This window comes from Chionomys nivalis, chromosome 8 (genome assembly GCF_950005125.1).
Source record: "Chionomys nivalis chromosome 8, mChiNiv1.1, whole genome shotgun sequence".
NCBI lineage: Eukaryota > Metazoa > Chordata > Mammalia > Rodentia > Cricetidae > Chionomys > Chionomys nivalis.
In genome coordinates this window covers 49,890,153-49,915,331 of record NC_080093.1, presented here as the reverse complement: position 1 = coordinate 49,915,331, position 25,179 = coordinate 49,890,153, and the positions used below count along the sequence as shown (strand labels likewise).

General features: G+C 51.5%; 2 protein-coding genes and 1 non-coding gene across 4 annotated transcripts; 1 reads left to right on the top strand and 2 right to left on the bottom strand.

Annotated features, from left to right (window-relative positions):
• Positions 1-186: 186 nt before the first annotated feature.
• Sart1 (spliceosome associated factor 1, recruiter of U4/U6.U5 tri-snRNP) lies at positions 187-9,563 on the bottom strand. Of its 2 annotated transcripts, XM_057779399.1 has the most exons (20): positions 9,185-9,563; positions 7,236-7,293; positions 6,816-6,871; positions 6,177-6,303; positions 5,966-6,071; positions 5,296-5,373; positions 5,089-5,188; positions 4,865-5,007; positions 4,547-4,753; positions 4,081-4,205; positions 3,867-4,000; positions 3,639-3,781; positions 3,108-3,281; positions 2,876-2,986; positions 2,603-2,690; positions 2,035-2,125; positions 1,775-1,910; positions 566-655; positions 354-475; positions 187-265 (listed from the first exon to the last, which is right to left on the bottom strand). In XM_057779399.1, the coding sequence occupies exons 1-20, from the start codon at positions 9,495-9,497 to the stop codon at positions 247-249; spliced, it is 2,421 nt and encodes an 806-aa protein (XP_057635382.1). In that variant the 5' UTR covers positions 9,498-9,563; the 3' UTR covers positions 187-246. The 2 variants fall into 2 exon arrangements, with proteins under 2 accessions (XP_057635382.1, XP_057635383.1); XM_057779400.1 differs by lacking the exons at positions 7,236-7,293; positions 9,185-9,563 and having other exon boundaries at positions 6,177-6,344; positions 6,816-6,851.
• Positions 9,564-11,088: 1,525 nt separating this feature from the next.
• Tsga10ip (testis specific 10 interacting protein) lies at positions 11,089-25,099 on the bottom strand. The gene is made up of 8 exons (XM_057779465.1): positions 24,971-25,099; positions 23,226-23,365; positions 22,416-23,128; positions 22,086-22,233; positions 17,459-17,629; positions 12,150-12,249; positions 11,670-11,788; positions 11,089-11,224 (listed from the first exon to the last, which is right to left on the bottom strand). The coding sequence occupies exons 1-8, from the start codon at positions 25,097-25,099 to the stop codon at positions 11,089-11,091; spliced, it is 1,656 nt and encodes a 551-aa protein (XP_057635448.1).
• Positions 24,031-24,149, top strand: LOC130880825 (5S ribosomal RNA). Its single transcript, XR_009057630.1, has one exon. It is a non-coding gene; the product is annotated as a 5S ribosomal RNA (ribosomal RNA).
• Positions 25,100-25,179: the final 80 nt, after the last annotated feature.

The window sequence follows — 25,179 nt, the reverse complement described above, 5'->3', positions numbered from 1 at the left end:
TCTATCTATAATCAGTGAGACTGCACTCACTGCAGGCTCATGTGGGAAGCAGGCATTCCCATTGCTCAAATGTCAGTGAGGCTAACGGAGGCTCAGGAACTCGCCAGGTCACAGAACCGACCATGACCTGAGGCCCAGCCTGTCTTGCTTCCTAGGTTTGATCTTAGACTGAGCATGACCAGGAAGGAAAAAATAAGGAGGGGACTTTATTTAACATATCTGGGAGGGGAAAGGAGGAAGGTGGCTTCATTTGGTGATGGTGTTCCTGCAGGGGGAAGAGAGCAAAGGGGTGTGAGACTGGAGAGAAGGTGCACAGTGCGCCCCCCTGCGCCCCCGCCAGGCCCTCTACTCACGCATTCATGCTCTTGCCGCTGCCACTGAGCACGATGTACGGTGTCTTCTGGGCCTTCTGCTTCTCCTGGAGCAGCGCCACAGTGCCCAGGGGCGTATCACTGGAGCTCATCTTTTTCAGGAGCTGTGGAGCCAGAGTAAAGTCAGCACAGTGGTGCAGACAGAATATCCTACAGCACCCAAAATGCAGAGCCCCCCACCTCCAGAGACCCACCGCCTCCTCATCCAGCTTCTTCATCCGCCGCTCAGTCTTCATCTTGCCTGAACCCTTCCCGTGGAAGCGGTGGGACAGCTGCCGGAAGGCCTGGGGATACAAAACACACAGGAACATCAGAAACGCCAGGACACCAGAGACACACGCATCCACTGGGAGCTTCGCAACAGCGACTGGGAGTGCTGATTCCCCCAACCCAGGATTAGGCTCAAGTGTGAGGAAGAGAAGAGATGGGACAAGGACCTAGATCTGGGCATCATACATGGGTTGTATGCAACCTGGGTGCTAGGAATATAGGGTGAGACCTGCCTCTGGGAGCTGGGGCTGAGCCCAGCAAACGTGGAGCTAACATACATGATAGGGATGGGAGTCAGAACCCCAAGGATGAACACCCTCAGGCTGGGGGCTTTGGGTACAGCAGGCAGCACGGGTGTCAAATCTTCCCGAGAGCCATGGAAACGGCTGTGCTGTGCCCACCAAAGTTAGCAATAGAAGCAAGGTTCTATTACCTCACAAGGTCCCCAACTGGTAGGCAGTCAAACCCCTGGAATGTTTTTGCTCTTTCACTCTTTGGGCTTTGGGGGAGCCTACAATTCAGCTCCCAAATAAATCACACCCAGAGGCTTATTCTTTTTGCTGGTCTTGAACTCACAGAGATCCACCTGCCTCTGCCTCCCAAGTGCTGGAATTAAAGGTGTGTGCCACCACCACCCGGCCAGAGGCTTATTCTTAGTTATGAATGCCCAGCCTTAGCTTGGCTTGTTTCTTGCCAGTTTTTCTTAAATTATCCCATCTACTTTGGCCTTTGGGCTTTTATCTTTTTCTATTCCTGTATACCTTTTTTCCTTCTTACTCTGTATTGGGCTGGATGGTTGGCCCCTGAAGTCCTCCTTCCTTTCTCATTCCCGGATCCCTTTTTCCCAGACTTCACCTCGTGTTTATCCTGTCTGCCTGCCAGCCCTGTCTAGTCCTCTCTCCTGCCTCGCTATGGGCCTCAGCTCTTTATTAGAGCATTGAATGTTTTTTAGGCAAAGGACCACAGTTTCACAGAGTTAAACAAATGCAACATAAACAAGAGTGACACACCTTAAAACAACATTCCCCAACACTGGAGTGTTGCCCTGCCTTGCTGGGGGTGAGGGTGTTTTTGGCTCCATTCTGACCTAGTCACCCCTTGACCTGGCCCTGTCTTCACGGCACCCCGCTCACCTCCTTGGGAGTCAGTTTCCTGCCCGTCTCGTCCACGTACTCAATCTTAACATCAGGCTTGTAGCCGTCCTTCTCCTTGAAGTCCTGGGTGAAGCCCCTATACTCCTCCCGCCGGCTGTACTTATCATCGATGGCCCTAGACCAAGGCAGAGGGGTGCAATGTGAGCTGCCTGCTGTCTACTGCGTGTTCAGAGCAGCCCAGCTTCGTGTCACAGGCATGCTCACATCTGCCCCCTTCCTGCCCTCACTGCCACACTCACATCTTATCCTCGATGCAGTACACGGCTGAGGGCAGTGACTTATTGGGAGCCTTCACCCGGGCCACCTTTTGCACTGTGGTCTCCAGAAGCCCTGAGGACAGAGAAGTTGTGATACCCAGGAGGCCTACGCCTCAGGCAGACATAGCCAAGACAGCCTGAGTAAAGCAGGCCCCGGGGCACCAGCTCACACGAGTGCTAACATCTCTCAGAGCCTCGCTCAGCATGTGAACATGTCACGTCTGGTTTACAGACCAAGAAAACAGACATGAGAGACCATCACCTCCCCAAGGAGACTGCAGAGCTGGGGTCTAGACCCTAGGGTATTGTCTAGCCCAGCGCACTTCAAGGATCAGAGCCTTTAAGGTACAGAAGAGGAACAGGTGGTCCTACCCTGGACCACAAAAAGGCAAACCAAGGCTCAGGAGCTGGAGAGCTACTCCAAGCACTGAGTCTAAGAGGAAGAGGTAGCAGTGCAGACACAAGGACGTCATGCTGCAGCCATAGGCACCCACCCAGCCCTTCCCTACCATAGCACCCGACTGCAAGGGCTCCTAGCCTGAACCCACACCTTTGTTCTGACACAGGAGCAGGGCAGCAGCCAGCCCTCTGTTCACGATGGGTTCCTCATCCAGGATGGTGGTAGAAGAAGCGGAGAACTAGAGAGAGAAGAGAAATGTGGGGTAGAGGAACAGGCACCCCCACCAGGCCAGGCTATGACACCAGTTTTAACGGATTCCCCAGCTGGCTCTTGGAGGTTTAGTGCCCTCCCCATGGGGGTGGAAGCTCTGGGACACTGGACAATGAGCCCGGGTCCCCACACCCATGCCCCATCAGTACTCACATCCTGTTGCTGCTTCTCCTCATCGAGGTTGACGGTGCTCCAGCCGATGTTCTCTTCCCCATCTGATTCAGAGCCACCATTGGCCGAGCGCTCTTCATCCCTTTCGAAGTCCTGGGACCAGAAGTTAGGGTCAGGAAGTTAGGGCAGCCCTAGCCCTCTCCTGCGACCTTTGAGCACTGGAGCAGAAGCTACCACTTTAAAGACACCAGGCCAGGGGAACAGCGGGACCCACCATGAGCTCCTCCTGCTCCTCCCGGTTGCCAGCCAACCCATAGGTGGGGATCTCCCCTAGAGTGCGGCAGAATTCAGAAGTGGCATTGAACACGATGGCCCCCTTCCGCTCAGGGTCCTCTTCCTCCTCCCAGCCACGCTGGCGAGACTCCAACTTCTTCACAATCTCCACCACCTGGGGGAGGGAGTGGCTGTGGGCAGACCCCAAGTTTCTGGGGTGATACCACAGAGACTCAAGAGCCCACAGATCCTCCCTGGTGGCAATAACCCAGCTATTTCCACACACACAATGGATCTTCCAACGGGGCTCCATGTCCCCTCTGGTTTCTGCAGCCTCACTCTGTGCAAACGCAGCAATGGTTCCCTACTACCTATGGAATCTACCACACTGGAGTTACCAATGAAATCAAGAAACCTGGTCCTAACCAGATGTTACAAACACAAGAGACTCCTGAGGGAATGTGGGTGGCAGGCTCACATGCTCACAGGGAAAGGCGCCAAACCACACATCAGCTTCCACGCTCAGCCTCACCTTCTCGCCGCTGTCTCGAAGCTGCTGGAGTTGCTGCAGCTGCCGCAGACGCCGCCCCTTCTCCAGCTGCTTCTGCAGCTCCAGCTCTGCTTCATCTTCTTCCAGCACCTCTGGGGACCCTGACGGAAGAGCTCCCCCATCCTCTGGTGGAAACATAGAGGACACCCGCTCACACACCACCACCTTGGCCCACAGCCCCACCCCACTCCCTGCTAGCCAAACTCAAACCTTCATCACTGATATCCATGTTCTCTACTCTAGTATCATCTGATGGTGGGGGCTGGGCCACAGGGTCCTTCTCCTCATCCTCCAGGGCCTCCTCCTCCACCTCAGGAACCCGACGCCGACCCCGGCCCCGAAGCCTAGGAGAACGGTACGGTTCAGTGAATGGTGCTCCCTAGGCTGGCTCAGCCCTCATACCCGCCACTGTGCAGAAGCACACCTGGATCCAAAGTCCCCATCCTGAGTCTGGTCCCCGAGAGGCAGTAAGTCATCTGCCCGCATTACAACTTCCTTCTCCTTCTTTCGGATTTTCTTCACCCTCCGCTTGGTCTTTTTGAAGGTCACCTTCAGAGAGGAGCACAGAGGAGTGGGATGGAGTCCTGGACACCACTACCTCCATTTTCCTATCACTCCTCACAGCAAGCCTCCAAAGACAGCTACTGGCATCATCAGTCCACATGGGTGCCCAGGCTGTGAAGTGACTCACCCAAGGAACAAGCTGCTTTGGGGACAGAACTGGAACATAAACACAGGCCCACTGGTTCAGTGGTCCCTATTCATCAACACTAGCACTTCCGTGGGCTGCCATTCACTGCTCACCAGGAACCAAGTGCTATGCCAACACTCAGTTTCCCTCCCAAGCTCACGTTGGCAGTGTGTGACGAGAGGAGGAGAGAGAGACTCACCATCTCTTCAGGACTGAGATACTCAGAGGCAAGCCGGGGCCCTACAGAGCTCAGAGACTGAGCCTGCAGCCGTAGCTTAGCCCGGATCTCTTCCAGCTCGCGCTCCCTCAGTCCATCAGCCATGCCACCCTGCTCCAAACGGAAGGAATGTGGCCGCTCGCCTTCCAGCTCCTCATCGTATTTGGCCAGGATAGAGCGGGGCTTTTGCTGCAAGACAAGAGGGTGGCTGGGACCTAGGGCAACTCTTGGGAAGCCATGGAATTGTGGCTTTCTTAGCACCACACACCATCCGCCCCAGCTTCTGCCCCACAGGCAAACCTGTGCCAAATCATCCACACTCTCATCTTCTGCATAGGGCAGGTAGTCGGGCTTCTTCTTCCGCAGCTCCACATTCTTGTCTGCCCGCTCCTTGTCCACCATGTTCACGTTCACCAGCACATCCTCCCCCTCCTGCAGGACTCCTGAAACAGCAGACGGCACAGTTCCCACCGCCCCAGCTTAATGGTGCCCACCCCCCACACGGAGTAACCAGCTCAGCTCACCTTTGTCCTTTAGGGTGAGAACCACAGTCTCCCCTTCTCGAAAGGAATCGATAGCATGTTCCACAGTGAGGCCCTGCAAATCCCGGGCACTATACAAGTCCTACAGGCAAAGAACCAACCAAGTCAGAAGCCACAAGCCACCCAACCCTGGGATGCCCACATCAAGGCCAGCGTCCACCAGAAAGTCTCTGGATGCTACAGCCTCACCTGTCGCCTCTGCTCAAACTCCTCCTCCACTAGAGTGCTCACACCAAACTCTTGGTCCATCTCCTCCAATAGCTTGGCCTGTGGGGAAAGGAAGGATGACCAGTTACCTAAACTCAGTGACCAAAAGGCACCCAGGACCCTAGTAAGCTGCCGCACAGAAAGACAGGCTTTGCAGTGAAACTGTGGAGAACCCAAGTCCCTGAGCACAGCCCACCCCTGGCCACTGCCCCACACCGCCAGGGGTTCTCACCCGCTTCTCCGCCAGGTCCCTGAGCACAGCCCACCCCTGGCCACTGCCCCACACCGCCAGGGGTTCTCACCCGCTTCTCCGCCAGGTCCCTGAGCACAGCCCACCCCTGGCCACTGCCCCACACCGCCAGGGGCTCTCACCCGCTTCTCCGCCAGGTCCCTGAGCACAGCCCACCCCTGGCCACTGCCCCACACCGCCAGGGGCTCTCACCCGCTTCTCCGCCAGGTCCCTGAGCACAGCCCACCCCTGGCCACTGCCCCACACCGCCAGGGGCTCTCACCCGCTTCTCCGCCAGGTCCCTGAGCACAGCCCACCCCTGGCCACTGCCCCACACCGCCAGGGGCTCTCACCCGCTTCTCCGCCAGGTCCCTGAGCACAGCCCACCCCTGGCCACTGCCCCACACCGCCAGGGGCTCTCACCCGCTTCTCCGCCAGGTCCCTCTCCTTTTGCAGCTGCCGGCTCCTCTCGATCCAGGCTGCGGTGTCATCCAGCCAGGGGTCGTCCTCCCCGAGAGTCTTTATTTTCCTGAGGAGTGAGGACACTTAGGATGGAACCCAAACGTGTTCTCCCAGTCTGACCCAGGGGCAAGGAAGCAAAGAGAGTCTTCCTGCTTGGCCAGAAAACCCTCACCCCAATTTTTGGTTCAGCAACCGCTTTTCCTTGGCAGCTGCCAGCTTCTCCCGTAGTTCTTCACGCTGTCGCAAGGCCATGGGGTTGATGACATCAGCTGCCACGGGCTCCTCCTTGGTGCCCGCCTCTGGAAGGGGGGCCCAGACGTGAGGCTATGCTTGCCCATGGCTGGTGGGGAGAGGAGGGAGCCACTCACCCTGCCCCTTCCAGCCCAGGGGCCAGAAGGGGCCAAGAGAGGGGAAGAACTTTCACCTCCCTATTCCTACCTCACCCTTGCCCCCCTTCTGTCACTCCACACAGTGTGACAGGAACCTCCCCTCTACGACTTCCAAAGCTGCTCAGATCACGTGGGCTTTTCCTGTCAGTTTGTTTTTTGGTGAGCATGCTTATTTTTATAAAAGCAAACCAACACCACTTAGACAGTCTACAGCAATTGTGCATGTCCCTCAGCCTGCCTAAAGCCAGGGTGAAGGTACCAAGACCACACAAGAAAAACATATCTCAGATCCCCACTAAGACACAAAGGACAAGTCTTGGCCCTCTGACAAAACATACATAAGGCTACTAAATGGAGTTGCCTCTGCATACTAAGCCCCACTTTCTTCCCACTTAGATGCCCCAGTTCAGCCCGACACTCACCTTTCTTGACAGCATTGACCTCCAAGGGTTTCAGCCCCAACTTTGCACGGAGTTTACTGAAGACAAGAGACAGAAGTATTAGGGTCTTCCTGAGAAATGGGTAGCAAGTGCATTTATGGATAGGCAGGAGGTGAAAACAAGGCGAGAATGAGGGTCCCTAGGGAGACAAGCAGAGGCCCTAATCCCAGCAGCCTAGGGCGTGAAGACACAGGCTTCCCGACCAGGGAACACCTAATTGGGGAAGGCCCTCCTTCCTCTTGGGTCTCAGTTTCCTCCACCTTAGCTCCCACGCTGGCTAACTGACTCACGCAGCTATCCCAACTCTAACTGGCTCCATTTGCAGTGCAAGGGTTTCTGTAGGTGACAGTGCCAGGTGTACCCGCTCTCAGAGGAAAACCAGACAGCACATGGGCTACTTACTTGGTCTCCTCGATGCTAAGTGAAGAGGCATCTCCAGAGCTAGTTTTGGAGCTGGCAGCTAGAACAATAAGGAGGATGGCTTAAGGGACCCATGAACATGGGACCAAGAAGCAACACTGTGGGCTCCAGCTGCAAGGTCGAAGACATGGGCCCTTCACCAGCACCTGGGTAGATGACACCAGAAAACAGCAGCCTTCTTTCCCCAGCTCCCCAGCAGCTGCTACCCTGTCTAGCAACACTGCCTCTTCCCTTTCTTTCTGACCCAAGTAGTTCAACCCTCTGCATCCTTCACTGCCCCTCCAGACCTCTGTACTCTACCTTCAGCCTCCACTGTCCCCTCTGCTCTTGTTCTCAGGAAGTTCTATCAAAAGATCAAGCATCATCTCCATGAAGCCGTGTTCAATTACTGACAGAATGAGAACTCTGCCTTGAACTGCACAGCTCTCTCTGCCCACAGCAGCGTGTGCAGTCAAGGAATACTGACTAGGGTGTCTTCCAGGTCAGATGTTGCAGACACAGGTAAATAAGCCCTCTGGACTTGCTCTACCACCCCACCAACAGGAGGGAACTTCAACCAACATCACACAGAGGAAGATGCCACCAGGACATCCAAGTCCCCTACCCCTCACTACTTGCAGCCCATCTCCTGTTCTTTAAACCTAACAGGGCCTTCCTCCTCCACCGAGGCTCCGGATCCCATATTCTATATGGACTCGGGAAGTCCCAAATCTCCCTAATTAGCAGATTATTTTCAAAAAGTTTCAATTTGGGGCTGGAGAGATGGCTCAGTGGATAATAGTATTTGAGGTTCTTACAGAGGACCCAGGTCTGGTTCCCAGAATCTATATGGCAGTTCACAATCTAACTCAGTTCAGGGGACCTAATGCCCTCTTGTGACCTCCATAAACACCAAGTATGAACGAGGTACAGATCCACACATGATAGTTTAAAAGGTTTTTGTTTAATGCCCTGTGGTGTGTGGCGCTGTTAAACACTCAATCTTTTCGGCAAATATCTCTTTGCACAGATCCTACGACCCAACTTAGTTTTCCTCCCATTTGGCTACTCTATTTTTTTAGTATGATCCTTTCCCCACAACTAAACCGCTGGTATTTATCAAGTCCTATTTCTGACCCTAGTTCCCCCTCCACACATTCGAGGAAACTCCTTTGCTTTCCTGAATACACTCTGGTCCAAATTCATTTTATCCTGCTTCAACTGCAGGTTTTCCCATGTGCACCAACCACAAAGCTCTCCGAAACTGTGCCGTTCTCCCTTGCTTCAAATCCGCTAACCTTCTAAATGCAATTTCAACAGACGACCACAATTCAGCAGGCTGATGAAGTCAAAACTCAAGGGGACGTTCCCTAATCCTCATCCCTCCCATCCTTGGTCCAGGCACTAAGTTTAGTTTATTCCACGTCCTAAACACCTGTCCACTCCTCTCCGCCCGCAGCATGGAGAAACATGCATACTCACTATAATCCTCACCTGGCTGGGCTGACCTCCCTCATCTCTCGGTCTCTACTATTTCTGACAAGCTCTCAGTTCAGTGATCCTCTTATCATATGAAGTAAATCAACTCACTTCCCTACTCAAACCCTTGGCTCCCTGCCATCTTCACAAAGCTCAAATTTCTCAACAGTGTTTACAGCATAGGGTCCTTGGTGTTCAGACCCAAGCGTATCTTACTGCTTCATGAAGCTACCACGAGCCCAACACATTCGCCCAGGGTCAGGTTTCCCTTGCCGCTGTGCATGCTCGTACCTCATGCACCCACCCAACACAGAAGACCCAGATCTTCACGAAGCTTAACATGGGCAGTCAGTCTTTAATCCCCAACAACCAGAGGGAGTCTTTAGCACGAAAGGCAGAAGGCCCTCGGGGTCACCCTGCACCCTCCGTCCCGCGCACCCCAAGACCCTGCCCCGCCCCCGCCCCGCCCTCACCGGCCTCGTAGCCGTCATCGCGTTTCTCCCGCTTCACGCGCCGCTCCGAGGGCTCCGTTTGACTTCGTTCGCGACCGTGGGCGCCGCCGCGGGCCTCGGCTTCGGCCCCGCGCCTCCCGCTCCCGCGCTCGCCCCCACGCTCGCGGCTCCGCTTCCGTCGTTCGCCGCCGCTGCTGCCGCCGCCGCTGCTCCGGTGCTTGTGTTTCTTATGCTCTCGATGCCGCGGCGGCTGCTCGGTGGCGCTCCCGGTACCGGCCGCCGCCGTCGTGCTGGCCGCCTCCTTCTCTCCGCGGTGCTTCTTTGACGACCCCATGATTAGCGTCGGTCTGGAGCCGGGCCGCCACCCGAGCCCAGGCGACGCAAAATGGGAATACTTCCGGGTCGCGCTGCCGCCGCCGACCTGTTGCCGGAAACTAAGAACGGCTGCTTCCGGGGCCAGCCTGGGAACTTCCTAAGACTGCGCGTTCCCGGCTTCCAGGTACTGGTCTCTGCGCATGTGCACTTGTCGAGGCTCCGGAACCGCTTCCTCTCTGTCGTGCTACCACCCCCCCCCGTGTTGCTCTGTACCTCTAAGTCTCCGTGGGTGTCCCCTCTCCAGGACTGTCCTTCTAGTAGGCTCCGGGGCCGAGGTTGCATCCGGTGCTGGAAGATACCTCATGTTATCTTCATAAATGAACCAGCTCCGAAGACCCAGCCTTGCAACCCCAATAAACTAGTATTGCCAGCGAGCGCTGCCGTCGTCCTCCGTTCCCTGGATTGCTGGTGGATTGGGCCTTTTTAACCTGCTCTCTGGACTGCTAAGGAACGCTCTATGAATTTGTACCTGTGAACCCCACGAAACTGAGTGGTTTTTTTTTTTATTTCTAGTTTTTATTTTTCGTTTTTAAAGATTTATTATGTACCCCGTGTTCTGTCTGCATGTTTGCCTGCAGGCCAGAAGAGGGCACCAGATCTCATTATAGATGGTTGTGAGCAATTGAACTCAGGACCTCTGGAAGAGCAGCCTTCTAAGATAGGGTCTGTATAGCTCTGATTGGCCTGGTGGCTGGTCTCGAACCCACCACAGTCCCTCTGTTTCAGCCTCCCTTGTGCTGAGAGTCGCTGGAATTTCAGGCGTGCACGCCCACACCAAGCTCGAGTGCAAATTTGGCACATCCATATTTTTTAAGGCTGTCCAGTTAACTATGGCCCCAGTCTAGGATTACAAGCCCAAGCCACCATGTCTTGCTTTCCCACCTTTTCTCTCTTCCTGGGTTTTTGTTTGGTTTGGTTGCTTTCTTTTGGTCTTGAGGAGGACTTTAAAGTTCAGGGCTCACACACCCCTTCTGATAGTAGTTGCTCCTCTGGGGGCTTCCTGTATCACACATCTCGGCATGTTTTGGTGTGGTCTGTGTGCTCCTTTAAAGCTCTGCTCCTAGCCAGGCAGTGATGGCTCATGCCTTTAATCCCAGCACTCCAGAGACAAAGGCAGGCTGGAACTCTCTGTGAGTTCAAGGCCAACCTGGTCTACAAGAGCTAGTTCCAGGACAGGCTCCTCGGAAAACAAAGACATAAATAAGCAAGCAAGCTTCACTCCAAGACTATCTCAGAGAACAAAAAGATATCAATAAATGAAGCTCCAAGACCGGGCGTCCTCAGAGGCAGGGTCCTGTTCACTAGGATTTCTAGTCCCCAGGTATGTGTGTGTTGGAGAAAGCATGGGAAAGTCTCACCAATTCCTTTCTAGGTGTCCCACTGCTCAGTAGCAAAGACACAGCATGTGTTTGCTGAGGAACGGGGTGCAGCCAGGGTTCCCAACGAATGTGGGAAATAGCTAAGACAAGGCCACCCACTTGCCACTACCTCTCCCCGAACGCATAGCCAACTTTCCTCAGAAATCTCACACCGTACTTGCCATAAAGCATTTAATTTTTATCGCAGGGACTGTGTTCTGGGTCCAGGATGGGGGAGGGAAGCCTTCCAGGCGGGCTGCTGGTGGGTTCTATCTTTGGGGGACTCTGAGAAGAGGGATCCATTTCTATTCCAAATGACCGGTGGCTCCTTAAAGACACAGATGGAGGTCAATGGGCTCCACGGTGCCCTACCCCATGCTCAGTGCAGTCTTTCACCCCATGCGTCCAAATCTAACTCCTCTGCTTGGTAGCTGAGAGTCTCTGGGAAGTGACATCCCTCCTGCAGTCACGGGCTTGTTTTGGACTGTTTTGTGTTTTACGGTAAACTGAGTCTTATAATCCCTGCTCTATACCATATTATTTATTCTAAGGTGTCAGGGGCGGTATCGGGTGACAGTATGGTACCAGCTGCTTAGCATCTTCTTGCTGAGGGTTGCAGACTAGCTTTAGGACTCATTTGTTCCTGTGTCCTGAGTAAGGTCCTACTCTGGTCTCACTGGGAGGTGGGAACAATAACCTCAGCCCCCCTTCCGGGTGACATGGAGAACACTGGGAGGACCAGCGGCTGACGTGGCTGCCCTGTCCCGCCTCACCTGTGTTTCCGGGAGAGGCCCTGCACATTGCCCGCCTCTGCCAGCAGCTGTTCCTCGTCTACCCCCAATGCTGACAGCACCTGAGAGAAGCGCCGATTCACTGTGAGTCTGGCGTTGGTCTGATAAAAGAAAGGTTCCTTAATCCCAGCACTTGGGAGGCAGAGGCAGGCGGATCTCTGTGAGTTCGAGACCAGCCTGGTCTACAAGAGCTAGTTCCAGGACAGGCTCCAAAACCACAGAGAAACCCTGTCTCGAAAAACCAAAAAAAAAAAAAAAAAAGAAAAAAAAAAAAGAAAGGTTCCTCTTCTTCACCAAGGCTGCTGGGGCCACCACGGGGCTCTGATCATTAAAAAGGGGGTCCCAAGCCTTCTGGGGAACCCTCAGGACCCCACTCCAATTTTGTTTCATTGCAAGGCAGCTCCTTTCGGGGAGCGAGGCGGGGGGGGGGGGCTGTCTGCCTACACAGGTGTTAGCCCTCACCTGCATGGCCTGCTGGAACAGGAAGGGCCGGGCCTGCACCCTGTGCTGGATGCCCTGCAGCTCTGCCTGGTACTCAGCAAAACGCTGTCGCTCCTTGCGCCTGTAAGAAAGGTGGGCCTCTGGGTAACTGACCATGGACACACCCCAGGCCAGAGGCTGCTGGTCCTCACTGAAGATTATTAATATAACGGTTCCTCCTGATGCTTACAAAACTATTTCATTCCCATTCTGGCCCTGTATTTCGTGGGTGGGATTATTAGGGTGGGACTTATTTGCCCCATTTTACTGATGGCTCAGGAAGGTCACATGAACGTGTCCAAGGTTGTAGGATTGAGCACCTGTCCTAAATTTAGATTGTGCATCCAGGGCTTGCCCTACCTTCTGGCCACCCCCAAGGGGGGAACCAGTTCTGGCTTCTGAGCTCTTTCTTGCACAGCCTCCTCCCTCTTTTCTCCCCCTCTTGCAGGTCAGGGACAAAGAGTATTGTGCATAAAGGGGCATCTCCCAGAGCTGGTGACTAACATTTGGGAAGCTGAGCTGTAGAATTGCCTGAATTCAGAGCTAATCTGGGCTACAGAGTAAGCTCCAGGCCAGTCTGGATTGCAGAGTGCGATTCTATCAAAAACAAAAAAGATCTGGGCTGCACAAGAGAAACACTTACTGTTTACAAAACTCAGCCTGAGAATGTTAAGATGGCGCAGCAGGTCATTGTACTCACCACACTTAGGGCTGGCAGCTTTCGTTCAAGCTCCAGAGCCCAGAGTTGTCCTCTAACTGCCATATCTGTGCTTTGACAAGAGCTCCTTTTCCTTCTGCGTGACCCACAACCCCATAATTCCAGCATTCATCAGGCATAAGTGTTGGGATAATCTTTATGAACACTGTGTGAAAATGTGTCTGTGTTTTACTTCCCCCTGCCTAAGGCACCTTCTGATTGGTTTAATGAAGAGCTGAGTGGCCAATAGTTAGGCAGGAGAGGGTAGGCGGGACTTCCAGGCAGAGATAGGAACTCTGGGACAGAATCTGAGGTGGGAGAGTCACTAGTCAGATGCAGAGGAAGTTGGACATACAGTACTGAGGAGAGGTAACGAGCCACCTGGCAGAATGTAGATGAATACAAATGAGTTAATTTAAGTTTTAAGAACTAGTTGGGAACAAGCTTAAGCTAAGGCCAAGCTTTCATAATTAGTAAGAAGTCTCTTGTCATTATTCAGGAGCTGGTGGCTCAAAGAAAGACCTGCTACACTGGAGTAGGAAGATATGAAATTCTGTCTGCTACATAGTTCTAGACCAACCTGGGCTAGCTGAGACTACAAGTCTGCTCCTCCAGCCCAGTGTTAACACTGCCTCTGACCTCACTCCTCAGAGGACTAGACATCTGTCAGTTAGTGCACATAGGACGTGCCCAGCATGGAGTGGCCGAATCCACAGATGGGATGAGAGGGATAAGCAGACAAGGCCTGAAACTCGTGCTAGGCTCTCAGGTATGTACATCAGACACCCAGGGAAGGCCCTCCCATGCTGGGCCAGAGAAGGAAGCTTCCTCACTGGAGGATGACAAAACAAAACAACATCTGCTAGGAAAACCATGCCAGGACCACATGCTCCGACTAAGAAGAGCCTTCACCAATAAGAAGAGACTTTGAGAGGTTACAAGTGTGGAGGCATTAGGACTCTGCCTTTTGCTTGATGTCCTGTGTGTTGTTGTTGTTGTTCTTGTATAGTTTGGGGTTTTGTATTTTGAGACAGGGCCTCACTATGTAAACCAGGCTAACCTAGAACTCATTCCCAAGAGCTGGGACTAAAGGCATGTGCCACTGTGGCGGTCATCTTCCTTTTTTAGATAGGGTCTCTCACTGATACTGGAGCTCACCACCTAGGCTAGACTGGGGGCGGTCAGCAAGCCTCCGAGCCAAGCACTGGGGCTGTAGGGCCACACAGCTGCACCTGGGTTCACTTTGTGATATTTTTAATTAAAAAAAAAAAAAAAAAAAAAACATGAGTGCTAAGGATTCAGCCAGGGCCTCATGCAGTAAGCACCTTGCTGGCTAAGTCGTCCCCCAGGCTTCTACTCATTCAGGTTCTAGAGACTGGATTGCACTTTGTAGTCTACACTAACCTGATGCACAATCATCCTGTCTCAGCCTCCTAAATGCTAGAATTACAGGCATATACCAACATGCCAAGCTTGTTTTTGTCTTTGAGACAATCTGGCTATATTGCCCAGGCTGAACTCAAATTCCAGGCCGCAAGCTATCCTGCTTCATCCTTCTAAGTAGCAGGGTTAATTGAGTATGTCATTATGCCCAACTTCTTGCTGGGTATCTACTGTCATTTCCGTCAGAAAGGAAGTACATGTCTTGAAGTCCACACCAAAGAAGAGAGGGAAAAAGAGGAGAGAGAGAGAGAGAGAGAGAGAGAGAGAGAGATGGTGCCAGTAGGTACCACCGCTGGGAAGCAACGAGTCTTGGCTGTAAAGCTGAACCTCCTCATGGGGAAAAGCGTTCCTTTGTGGCACTTGTCCCAGCCAGGCTGGAGGACTAGCAGGGAAGGTCTGTGCCTTCACCCTGAAGGGAGGAAGAAGGGTCTAGCACTCCTCTCGTGTACCTGTTTGCTGGAGAGCAGACCTTATTCTTAATGCTTACTCAAGAACAGATGCCAGCAGGGCATGGTGGCACAAGTGCTTGTGATCTCAGCTCCTGGGAGACGGAGGCAGGCACATTGCCACAAATCTGAGAGCAGCCTGAACTACAGAACGAGACCTATCTCAAAAGAAAAACGGGTGGGAGGGTGCAAGACGGCCTGAGGGCCTGAGTTCAGTCTCCAGGACCCGCATGGTGAAAGGAGAGACCCTGGCTCCTGCAGGATGTCCTCTGACATGCTTTTAAAAAAAAAAGTTGCTGGGCGGTGGTGGTGCACTCCTTTAATCGGGAGGCAGAGGCAGGCAGATGTCTGTGAGTTCAAAAAAGCTCTTTATAAGGAGAAACGAGGCAGCACATGTCCCTAAAAGACACTCTGTCTATAGAGTTATCTATAAGGTTGAACTTGCCCGGCACACTCCACTAATCCCAGCACTAGGAAGGCTGAGACGGGGTTCTCTGTGTTTAAGGGCAGCCTGCTCTACATAGCAAGTTCCAGGCAGCTAGGACTACATAGAGAGATCCTGTCTCAAAGTACAAATAATAATAATAATTAAAAAATGAAATTGACACAACAAGATGGACTCAGCTTAGGATCTGAGCCCTGCCAAGTCCTTGGTGCCATGCTGCAGCACCAGAACCCTCTTCCCACACCTCCTGAGCCAAAGAAAAGCAGGCCTGGAGAGGGCCCACAGGTGGTCAGGTCACGAGCTCAAACGACTGTACTCAGTCACGTTGTCTATGTCATGAGGTTGGGCCTTTGCAGGGACTCCCGTGTGTCCTGTCACTGAAGATCAAGCACTAAGGCATCCAGTGTAGCCAGGTAACTGGTGGCTCGAAAGCAAATGGCCCTAAGAGAGACAAACATGGACCCACCTAGGAAGGAGAAAAAGACAGGATCTCCTGAGTAAATCAGGAGCACGCGGGGCAGAAGGGAGGGTAGAAGGGGAGAGGGGAGGAAAGAAGCGGAGTGGGGGAAAATGTATAGCTCAATTCAAAACAGTAAATAATTATTTTTAAAAAAGAAAGAAAATGGTTCCCAAAGAGGGAGGCACCATTAAGAGGGTGGCCTTGTTGGGTAGGTGTGGTTTTGGAGGAAGTACATCACTATGGAGTCAGGCTTTGAGGTCTCATATATGCCCAAGCCACACCCAATGAGACAGTGCACTTCCTGTTGCCTGCACAAGATATAGAACTGTCAGCTACTTTTCCAGAACCATGTCTGCCTACCTGCCGCCAAGTCCCGCCATGACGATAATGGACTAAACCTTTGAACTGTAAGCCACTGTCTTAAATATCTTCCTTTATAAGAGTTGCTGTGGTCATGGTGTCTCTTCACAGTAATGCCAACCCTAAGACAATAACCAAACAACTGCCAGGGCTTCCTTCAGGCCTCTGTAGCACTGTGTGGGTATTGGCACTACCTAACTCATGGCCCATTAGGAGGAATGCCTGATTTGTGAAGTGGTTTCCTAGAAATATAGTCTAAGTTAGGTCGAGTGATACAAGCCTTAATCCCAGCACTCAGGCACAGGAGAATTGCTACATATTCAAGGCCAGCTTGGTCTAGATAGTGAGTTCTAAGACAGCCTGGGCCTCCAGGATACAGAAGAGAAAGAGCTGGGCAGAGTGGCACCTTTAATCCCTGTACTTAGGAGACAGGTGGAAGGATTTCTGTGATGGCCAGGCCTGCATATGTACCTGCATGGCTCCCAGGCCCACCAGGGGTACATAAGAGACCCTATCTCAAAAAGGGGGCAGCGAAAGCATGGAAAGATATTGAAGCTCATTATCCCAGCTGGCCATGCATACTGTCTCCAGGAGGGGAGCCCCTGGGACTATTTATCACATCAACTATCTCTAAAATCTTCAACATTTTAAATATATATTTTATATTTATGAGTGTTTAGCCTGCATGTATATAAGTGTACCATATGTGTGCCTAGTGTTTGCAGAGGCCAGAAGAGGGTGTTGGATTCCCTGGAACTGGAGTGACAGACAGTTGTGAGTTACCATGTGGGTGCTGGGAACTGAACCCAGGACCTTTGTAAGAGCAGCAGACTCTTAACCACTGAGCCATCTCTCCAGCCACTCAACAATTTTATTTTTGAGATAGGGTCTCCCTGGCTTTCCTATGATTCACTAGACCAGGCTGACCTCAAATCCTAGCAATCTACCTGCCTCTGCCTTCAGAGCGCTGGAATTAAAGGTGTGAGCCACCATGTCCAACCATCCTGGACTTTTTTTTTTTTTTTTTTTTTTTTGGTTTTTCGAGACAGGGTTTCTCTGTGGTTTTGGAGCCTGTCCTGGAACTAGCTCTTGTAGACCAGGCTGGTCTCGAACTCACAGAGATTCGCCTGCCTCTGCCTCCCAAGTGCTGGGATTAAAGGTGTGCGCCACCACCGCCCGGCCATCCTGGACTTTTATAACAGGTATATCTGATACCAAGAAACCAAAACATAAGACTTGAAATCATGACTGTGCACAGAATTTGAGAATCTAATATTTGAAGGGTTACTATTCACCCACCTCTTCTCCAGGGGCCTCAGCATCTCCATTTGTAAAATGCAGCTGAGGGGTCTGGCCTGCCCACTGTGGGGTCTTGCAGCCTGCCGCCCAGCTCAGCCTCCCTGTGTGCCCCAGACAGGCCCTCCGAAGCCGGGCTCCTACCTCAGCTCCTCTAGTTTGCGCTGGGCAGTCAAGGCCCCTCGGCTCCCTCTGGGCGTGTAGGCTGCCAGACAGCGAGCCACCTTCTGCTGCACCTGGTGCTCCCGCGCTCTGCGCATCTCAGCCTGCTGCCGCTCTTCCAGCTGCTGCCGTTCCCAGGCCTGCAGCAGGTTTCTGGGAAAGAAAGGGAGAGGTCCATGAGGTATCAGGAGATTCAAGGAACGTCAGGGAAGCATAGAGGAACATGTAAGCCTTGAAGTGGGGAGAGGGCTGTGGGAGGAAGTCTGTGTCCTGGGAAACAAATGGCATTAGTCATGGAAGCCAGGCTCCACAGAGCCTGCAGCCAGCTTAAAGCCTTTCCCTCTTCTTCAGCAGTGAGATCCAGTTCTTTTGTTTGTTTGTTTATTGTTTTTGTTTTTTCAAGGTGCAGTTTAAACTCTCTGTAGCCCTGGCTGTTCTGAAACTTGCTCTGTAGATCAGGCTGGCAGGCTGGACTCAAATTCAGAGATCTGCCTGCTTCTGCTCATGAGTGCTGGGATTAAAGGCGTGCGCCACCACCATCCAGCTTTAGATCCAGTTCTTAACACTTGGCTCAGGCCTCCTGAGCACTGTAGAGCTCAGTCGAGGCTTCCTGGGCTGTGAGGAGCTCAGCCCACAGCCTGGGACCCTTTCTGCATCCCTCCGTTATCTTGCCCAGCAGCTGTCTTTGAGAAGGGCAGGTCTCTAACCCTTTCCTCCACAGCAGCAAGGTTAGTCCCTAACAGCTCAAAATACAGATGGATGGATGGACAGTCAGCTGGATGGATAAATGTGTGGGAAAGAATAAAATTGTTGAAGGGATCAAGATGTGAACATGTGGGCAAAAAATGTGGATAGCTGAACAGCAAGTAGACAAGCCTGGAACATTCTTCCCCAGATATTATGCACAGTTTACTCTCATCAGTCTTGTCTGTAGTGAAATGTCATGGCTCCCAGAAAGCCTTCCCCTTGGCTACTCTGTCTCCTTTCTAGGAATCTCCGTCTCTAGCTACATACTTTGTTCTTTCATTTCTTATGTATCCCTGGCTGGCCTAGAACTCTTTCTATAACTGAGAATGACCTTAAACTTCTGAGCCACATGCCTCCACCTCCAGAGCGTTGGGATTACAGGCTGTACCACCACCTGGGCTTTAAAGCTTTCTTAACAGAAGAAAGGACTGGAAATATCATGTGTCCCAATTTGATAAGAAACCATTAACTGCCAGGCAGTGGTGGCTCACACCTTTAATCCCAGCACTCGGGAGGCACAGACAGGTGGATCTCTAATCTGAAGCCAGCCTGGTCTACAGAGCAAGTTCTAGAACATACAGGACTACACAGAGAAACCTTGTCTCAGAAAAACAAAATAAGAAAAAAAGAAAGGAAGGAAGGAAGGAAGAAAAGAAGAAAATGATCCTGCCTCAGAGTGGTAAGAGAGAACCAGGGAACCAGGTCCTGCCACTATCCACCATGCCTACACTCACACAAAATAAATGTAAAAACAGAAAATAAAAAAAGGTCAAGCATTGTGATATACACCTATAAGGCTAGAACACAGGAGGCTGCGGCAGGAGAGTTACAGCGAGTTCAATGCCCATTGGAATACATAGCTAGTACCAGACATGGCAGTTTGTGCCTAAATGGCAAGACTTCCTTCAAACAAAACATCTGACAAAAGGGGAGCCCGTCTATATATAGTTAGGTGGGAATATAAAAATAGTATAGGGGTTGGGAGTGTTAGAGCACTTGCTTCTCTTCCAGAGGCCCCGCTCCCACGTGGGGTCTCACAGCCATCCACAACCTCGTTTCAGAGGAACAAGGGCACTAGGCATGCATGTGGGCCACAGAATACATGCAGACAAAACACTCATTCACATGAAATAAATAAATCTTAGGGCTGGGGAGATTGCGCAGTTGGTAACAGAAGACGTAGGTTCAATTCCTAGCACCTACATGCTAGCTACTTAATAACCAACTCCAGTTCCAGAAGATCCAGTGCCCTCTTCAGGCCTTCCTGTGCATGAAGCACATTCATGGTACATGCACCAGACATGTATGTGGTGCACAGACATACATGCAGTCAAAACACCCACACACATAAAATAAAAATAAATTGTAGAGCACAATAAAAATCAATAAAATAAATAAAGATTAATTTAAAAATATTTTTTTAAAAATACTACAAAATCTTTGTGTTTTTTTTTATTTATTTAACTTTATTTTATGTGGATTGGTGTGACGGTATCAGATCCTGGAACTGGAGTTACAGACAGTTGTTAGCTGTCATGTGGGTGCTGGGAACTAAACCCGGGTCCTTTGGAAGAACAGCCAATGCTCTTAACCGCTGAGCCATCTCTCCAGCCCCTTAAAAATTATTTTTTTTTGTTTTTCTGGACAGGGTTTCTCTGTGTAGCTTTGGAGCCTGTCCTAGAACTCACTCTGTAGACCAGGCTGGCCTCGAACTCACAGAGATCCACCTGCCTCTGCCTCCTGAGTGCTGGGATTTAAAGTGTGCGCTGCTACCACCTGGCACTAAGGAATAATTTTTAAAGTATTTTGCTGATTCATCTCATCAGCCATAAAAAAATAATTCTTTTTTTTTTTTTTTTTTTTTTTTGGTTTTTCGAGGCAGGGTTTCTCTGTGGTTTTGGAGTCTGTCCTGGAATTAGCTCTTGTAGACCAGGCTGGTCTCGAACTCACAGAGATCCTCCTGCCTCTGCCTCCCGAATGCTGGGATTAAAGGCGTGCGCCACCACCGGCCGGCAAAAAATAATTCTTAAAAAAGTATAAAAAACAAACCAGCCAGGTGTGATGGCACACACTTTAATCTCAGCACTTGGGAGACAGAGTCTGAGGCCAATGTGGTCTACAGAGTGAGTTCCAGGACAGCCAGGGCTACACAGAGAAACAAATCTATCCTACAATATAGTGGTTATGATTTTTTACAAGATTTACGGTGGATTTGAAAATCGCTAAGAGATTAAATTTTAAGTGTCCATTTTAGAAAGTATGTGTGCTAATACACATTTTAATTAGTTTGATGTAGCCATACATACACATAATTTTAAACTAACGAAGAGTAAATCTGTAAGAAAGGGTTATTAGGGTACTCTGAGACTCTGATGACCAAGGGTGGTGGTGCAGATCTGTAATCCCAGCACCTAGACAAAGGCAGAAGGATCCAGAAGGATCAGAAATTCAAGGTAGCTCCAGCTGCATGATAAATTCAAGGCCAGCCTGAGCTACATGAGACTGGGCTTCAATACCTCCTCTCATCAGAAAAAAAATGCTGATGCTGAGAATATGAATTTGAATTTTCCCCAACCTCACATGCCACTTCTTTTTTTTTCCCAGAATGAGTTTGGATATTTATTTAGTTATAGAGGGGAAGGGGAAGGGGGAAGGGGAGAAGGGGGAAGAGCAGAGAGGCAGAGAGAGAGAAAGAGAAACAGAGGGGCCTCACATGCCTCTTCTAATTGGTCCCCAAGGCCCACTAAGTCAGGCTCTAAGAATCTCAGGGCTGGGCCAGCAAGTTGGCTTAGGTCAGGAACTTGCTGCCAATCCTGACAACGTAAATTCAATCCCCCAGGCTCACATGGTGGAAGGAGAGAACTAAGTCCCTCAAGTTATCTTCTGACTTCCATATGCCTGCACATGTAGACAACAGACAATATATATATATATATATTTTAAGTTTTTCGAGACAGGGTTTCTCTGTAGCTTTGGAGCCTGTCCTGGAACTAGCTCTTGTAGACCAGGCTGGCCTCGAACTCCCAGAGATCCACCTGCCTCTGCCTCCCGAGTGCTGGGATTAAAGGCGTGCGCCACCACCGCCCGGCCAGACAAAATAAAATAATTTTTTTTTTTTTTTTTTAGATTTCATGACTGATGATATAGCTCAATAGTAGAGCCTAGCATTCTCGAGACCCCACCCCTCAACACATACAAACTAGGTTTCTATAGAACTCTGGAGTGGGTCCCCTTCTCTCCATCCACACCGACACATGGTTCAGGCCCTCATCATCCCTTGGCCGACAGTTGCCCCAGGCTTCTCTGAGCTGGCGGTCTCTTGTTCTAGCCCAAGTGTAGCAACTGGAACTAAACACATTGGCCATCCATCTTCTTTTGTAGACCTTGGACTTGAGACTGGCCCAAGTCTTCCCTCATTCCTGTCCTGAGGACTCACAAGAAGACAATATATGTTACATCAATAGGCTGAAGGATGGGGCTGGAGAGATGGCCCAGAGGTTAAGAGCACTGGCTGCTTTTCCAGAAGTCCTGAGTTCAATTCCCAGCAACCACACGGTGGCTCACAACCATCTGTAATAAGATCTAGTGCCCTCTTCTGACACACAGGCAGAACACTGTATATATAATAAATAAATCTTTTTTTAAAAATATAGGCTGTCGGATGGATAGGAGAAAAGAAAGGCTGAAAAGTGGCGTGTGTCAATGCAGTAGGACAAGGAGACAGATGGACATTATCAAGAGAAGGCTGGGTGGATGATCAGGAAGCCTGGTGAATGGGTGAACTAGGAAGAGACTCACATGTAAAACTGGTCTCTTCCTACCCTCGCCCTCAGTTCTTCCTCTCCTTCCTCTTTTCCCTCACCTGGTGGCCTCCTGCCGTTTATGGAAGGTGCGATTGGGGAAGTTGGTAGATAAGAAACTTTCATCATCTCCCAAGATAGGGGTCCTCCTACCCCTGGTAGAGGCCTGGACAGCTGCCCGCAATGCGTTCCAGGTCTGCTTTTGAGGACCTGTGAATGGGGAAATCAAATCAAGATCATATCGTCTCCTGGGTCACTGGGAGTCCTATCCAGCAATCAGAAAATCCCTAGCTCACCCCAGCCTCTACTACCTATCCCTACCACCACCCCAACCTCCCGAGTGCAGGACTCCCACAGCTTCCAGGCACCTCAAGCCTCCTGGCTGCGCTCACCACAATCCAATTCCTCCTGTAACTGCCGGTGTAGCCGCTCTAGGTCCCAGGGTCCCTTCAGCTCCTTGGCCCTTGACTTCTCCTTCTGCAGCTTTCGGAGGCTGTTGGAGCTGGAGCTGCTTCCCTGGCTGTGGCCCTGCAACTCCCCTTCCAATGCCTTTTCTCCAGAATTCCTCCCCTTATTATGAGAGACGCCTTTCCTCCTGTGGGGGACGCTGTGTTCCTCCTCCTCTGTCACCTCTGAGATCCACTCCTCCTCCGAGATCAAGCCCCGCCCCGGGAGCTGAGGCAGTTCCCCAGGGCTCAGAATCTTCTCTGTCTCCTCTGCATCCTGGTCTTCCACCTCCGAGGCATCCTCACACTCCGACCCTGACCCTTTTCCTGGTGACCAGAAGCCACCCTGGCTGCTTCGCTCCAGCCCTTGGCTCTCTGCTTTGCCAAGAGGGAGGGTATTGCTGCCCCAGGCCCCCATCTGATTTCTCCTCTCCAGGTTTTGTACTTCTGTCTTCTGGCAGAAGCCAAGGTCTTCTGAGAGGCTGCTTACTGACTTGCGCTTGGACTTGAGCTGGAGCGCAGCTGGGGGCAAAAGCAGGGCTCGGTGGCCCTGGGCCACGCAGGAGCTTGGCTGAAGCAGAGCCTGACCATCTATGATGAAGCTCTCCCAGGCCCACTGGAAAGGAAAGGAAGGTTTCCGAGCAGGTGAACTGAACAGACTGAAGGAGAGGACAGAAGTCAGTGAGGGTCCCCAGTCCATCCACATACACCCCCACCCCCACACACCCCCACCCCAGTCCATCCCCAGTCACTTACTCCTCGGCCTCAGCTGAGCCTTGTCCTTTCTTGTTCCGCCTCCGGGTCTTGCGTTCTTTCTTTATCCTCTGCCCTGCACTCTGAGACCTCTGCAGCTGGCAGCTCTGACTCTGAAGGCTATCACCACTTCCAAGACTTGCCTGGGCAGGACGGGGAAGAGGACAGCTTCTGTACCATTCTGCACCTCCCCAGGGGCTTCCCCCTTTCTATGCTGTCCCTAAAACTCACTGCCTCTTCTGTTAAAATAGCAAAAGCTGCAGAAAAAGCTGGGGAGGTGACTCACGATAATGGCAATTGTCACTGCACCTGACAACCTGGGTTTGATCCCTGAGACCCATGTGATAGGAGAGAACCAGCACCTACCTGCTGTTCTCCGACCTCCACTTGCACACACACACACACACACGCGCGCGCGCGTGAATAAAATAAAAAGCTGTAGATGATTAGGCACCAGACCTTTAGAGAGTTACACATTTGACCTTCCCAAAAACACCCAAGGAAGTGGGGCTTGCTATTACCATTGCAGGCAGTTAGGCTCTTGCACTTCCAAGAGGAGAGGCCATATGACTGTGAGAGAAGTGTCCAAATGTTCCCAGCACATAGAGATAATAATTGCCCTGACTTAATTATTGTGTATATAAAGTTATCATGCCGGGTGGTGATGGCGCACGCCTTTAATCCCAGCACTCGGGAGGCAGAGGCAGGCAGATCTCTGGGAGTTCGAGGCCAGCCTGGTCTACAAGAGCTAGTTCCAGGACAGGCTCCAAAGCTACAGAGAAACCCTGTCTCAAAAAACCAAAAAAAAGTCTACAGCCATACCACCCTGAACGCGCCCGATCTCGTCTGATCTCGGAAGCTAAGCAGGGTCGGGCCTGGTTAGTACTTGGATGGGAGACCGCCTGGGAATACCGGGTGCTGTAGGCTTTAAAAAAAAAAAAAAAAAAAGTTATCATACTGATCCCCATCAATAGATCTTATATTGTTGTTAGTTTTTGCTATTTTGTTGAGATAGGGGCTAAGGATGGTCTCATACTCACTGTGTAGCTAAGGATAGCTTTTGTTTTGTTTTGTTGTTTGAGACAGTTTCTCTCCCTGTAGCCCTGGCTGTCCTGGAACTCGCTCTGTAGACCAGGCTAACCTTGCACTCACAGCGATCTACCTGCCTCTGTCTCCTGAGTGCGGGCATTAGCAGGCATGCGCCACCCCTGCATGGTGGAGGGTAAGTCTGACTACTGCTCCTCGGGCCTTCACCTCCCAAGTGCTGGAATGACAGGCTTATGCTGCACCAGCATGTCTTCTTTAAATTTAGGAAACTGGCTGGCTGTGATGACACATGCCTGTAACCCCGGATACCAGGAAAATGAGATGGGAGGCCTGTGAGGTCTAGGACAGCCCAGATAATTTGGTGGGAGCCCACCAAAAAAACAAATCCTTCACCACCACCTCCCAAACAAAACAACAACAGCCAAGGCTGGCATTCTTTTGGATGTCACCCAGGGCTCTGGACTTAGTGCAACAAAAGTGGAAGAAAGTGATTTATTTCCTAAAGCCCTTTCTGCCCTGCCATGTTCCCAAACTGTTCCATCTGTCTGTCCTCTGTGTACCTGTCCCAGGCCTTCCTAACTATTACCAGAACCTTAGCTCTAGCTTTATGTTTCCTCGAGACCTCAGGCAGCCCTAGCTTCTCTTGGCCGAAGATGCTGCTGAGCAGTTGGAAGTTCCCCAGCTGGGCCTGCCTCCCTCACCTGCTCCTTCGGAGAGATGCTTGATAGAAGTTTGAACAACCCTGTGGCTGTCCCTGGAGCCAAGGGCTCTGTGCTCTGCTTTGGTCTCTCCAACATGATCCTGGTCAGCAGTTGGTCAGTGTTTAGCATATTGGTACTCTGCCGTCTCCCTCGCCCATCCGCCAGCTCTGGAACTGCCCTCTCTGCCATCTCCATGACAACCAGGCTGT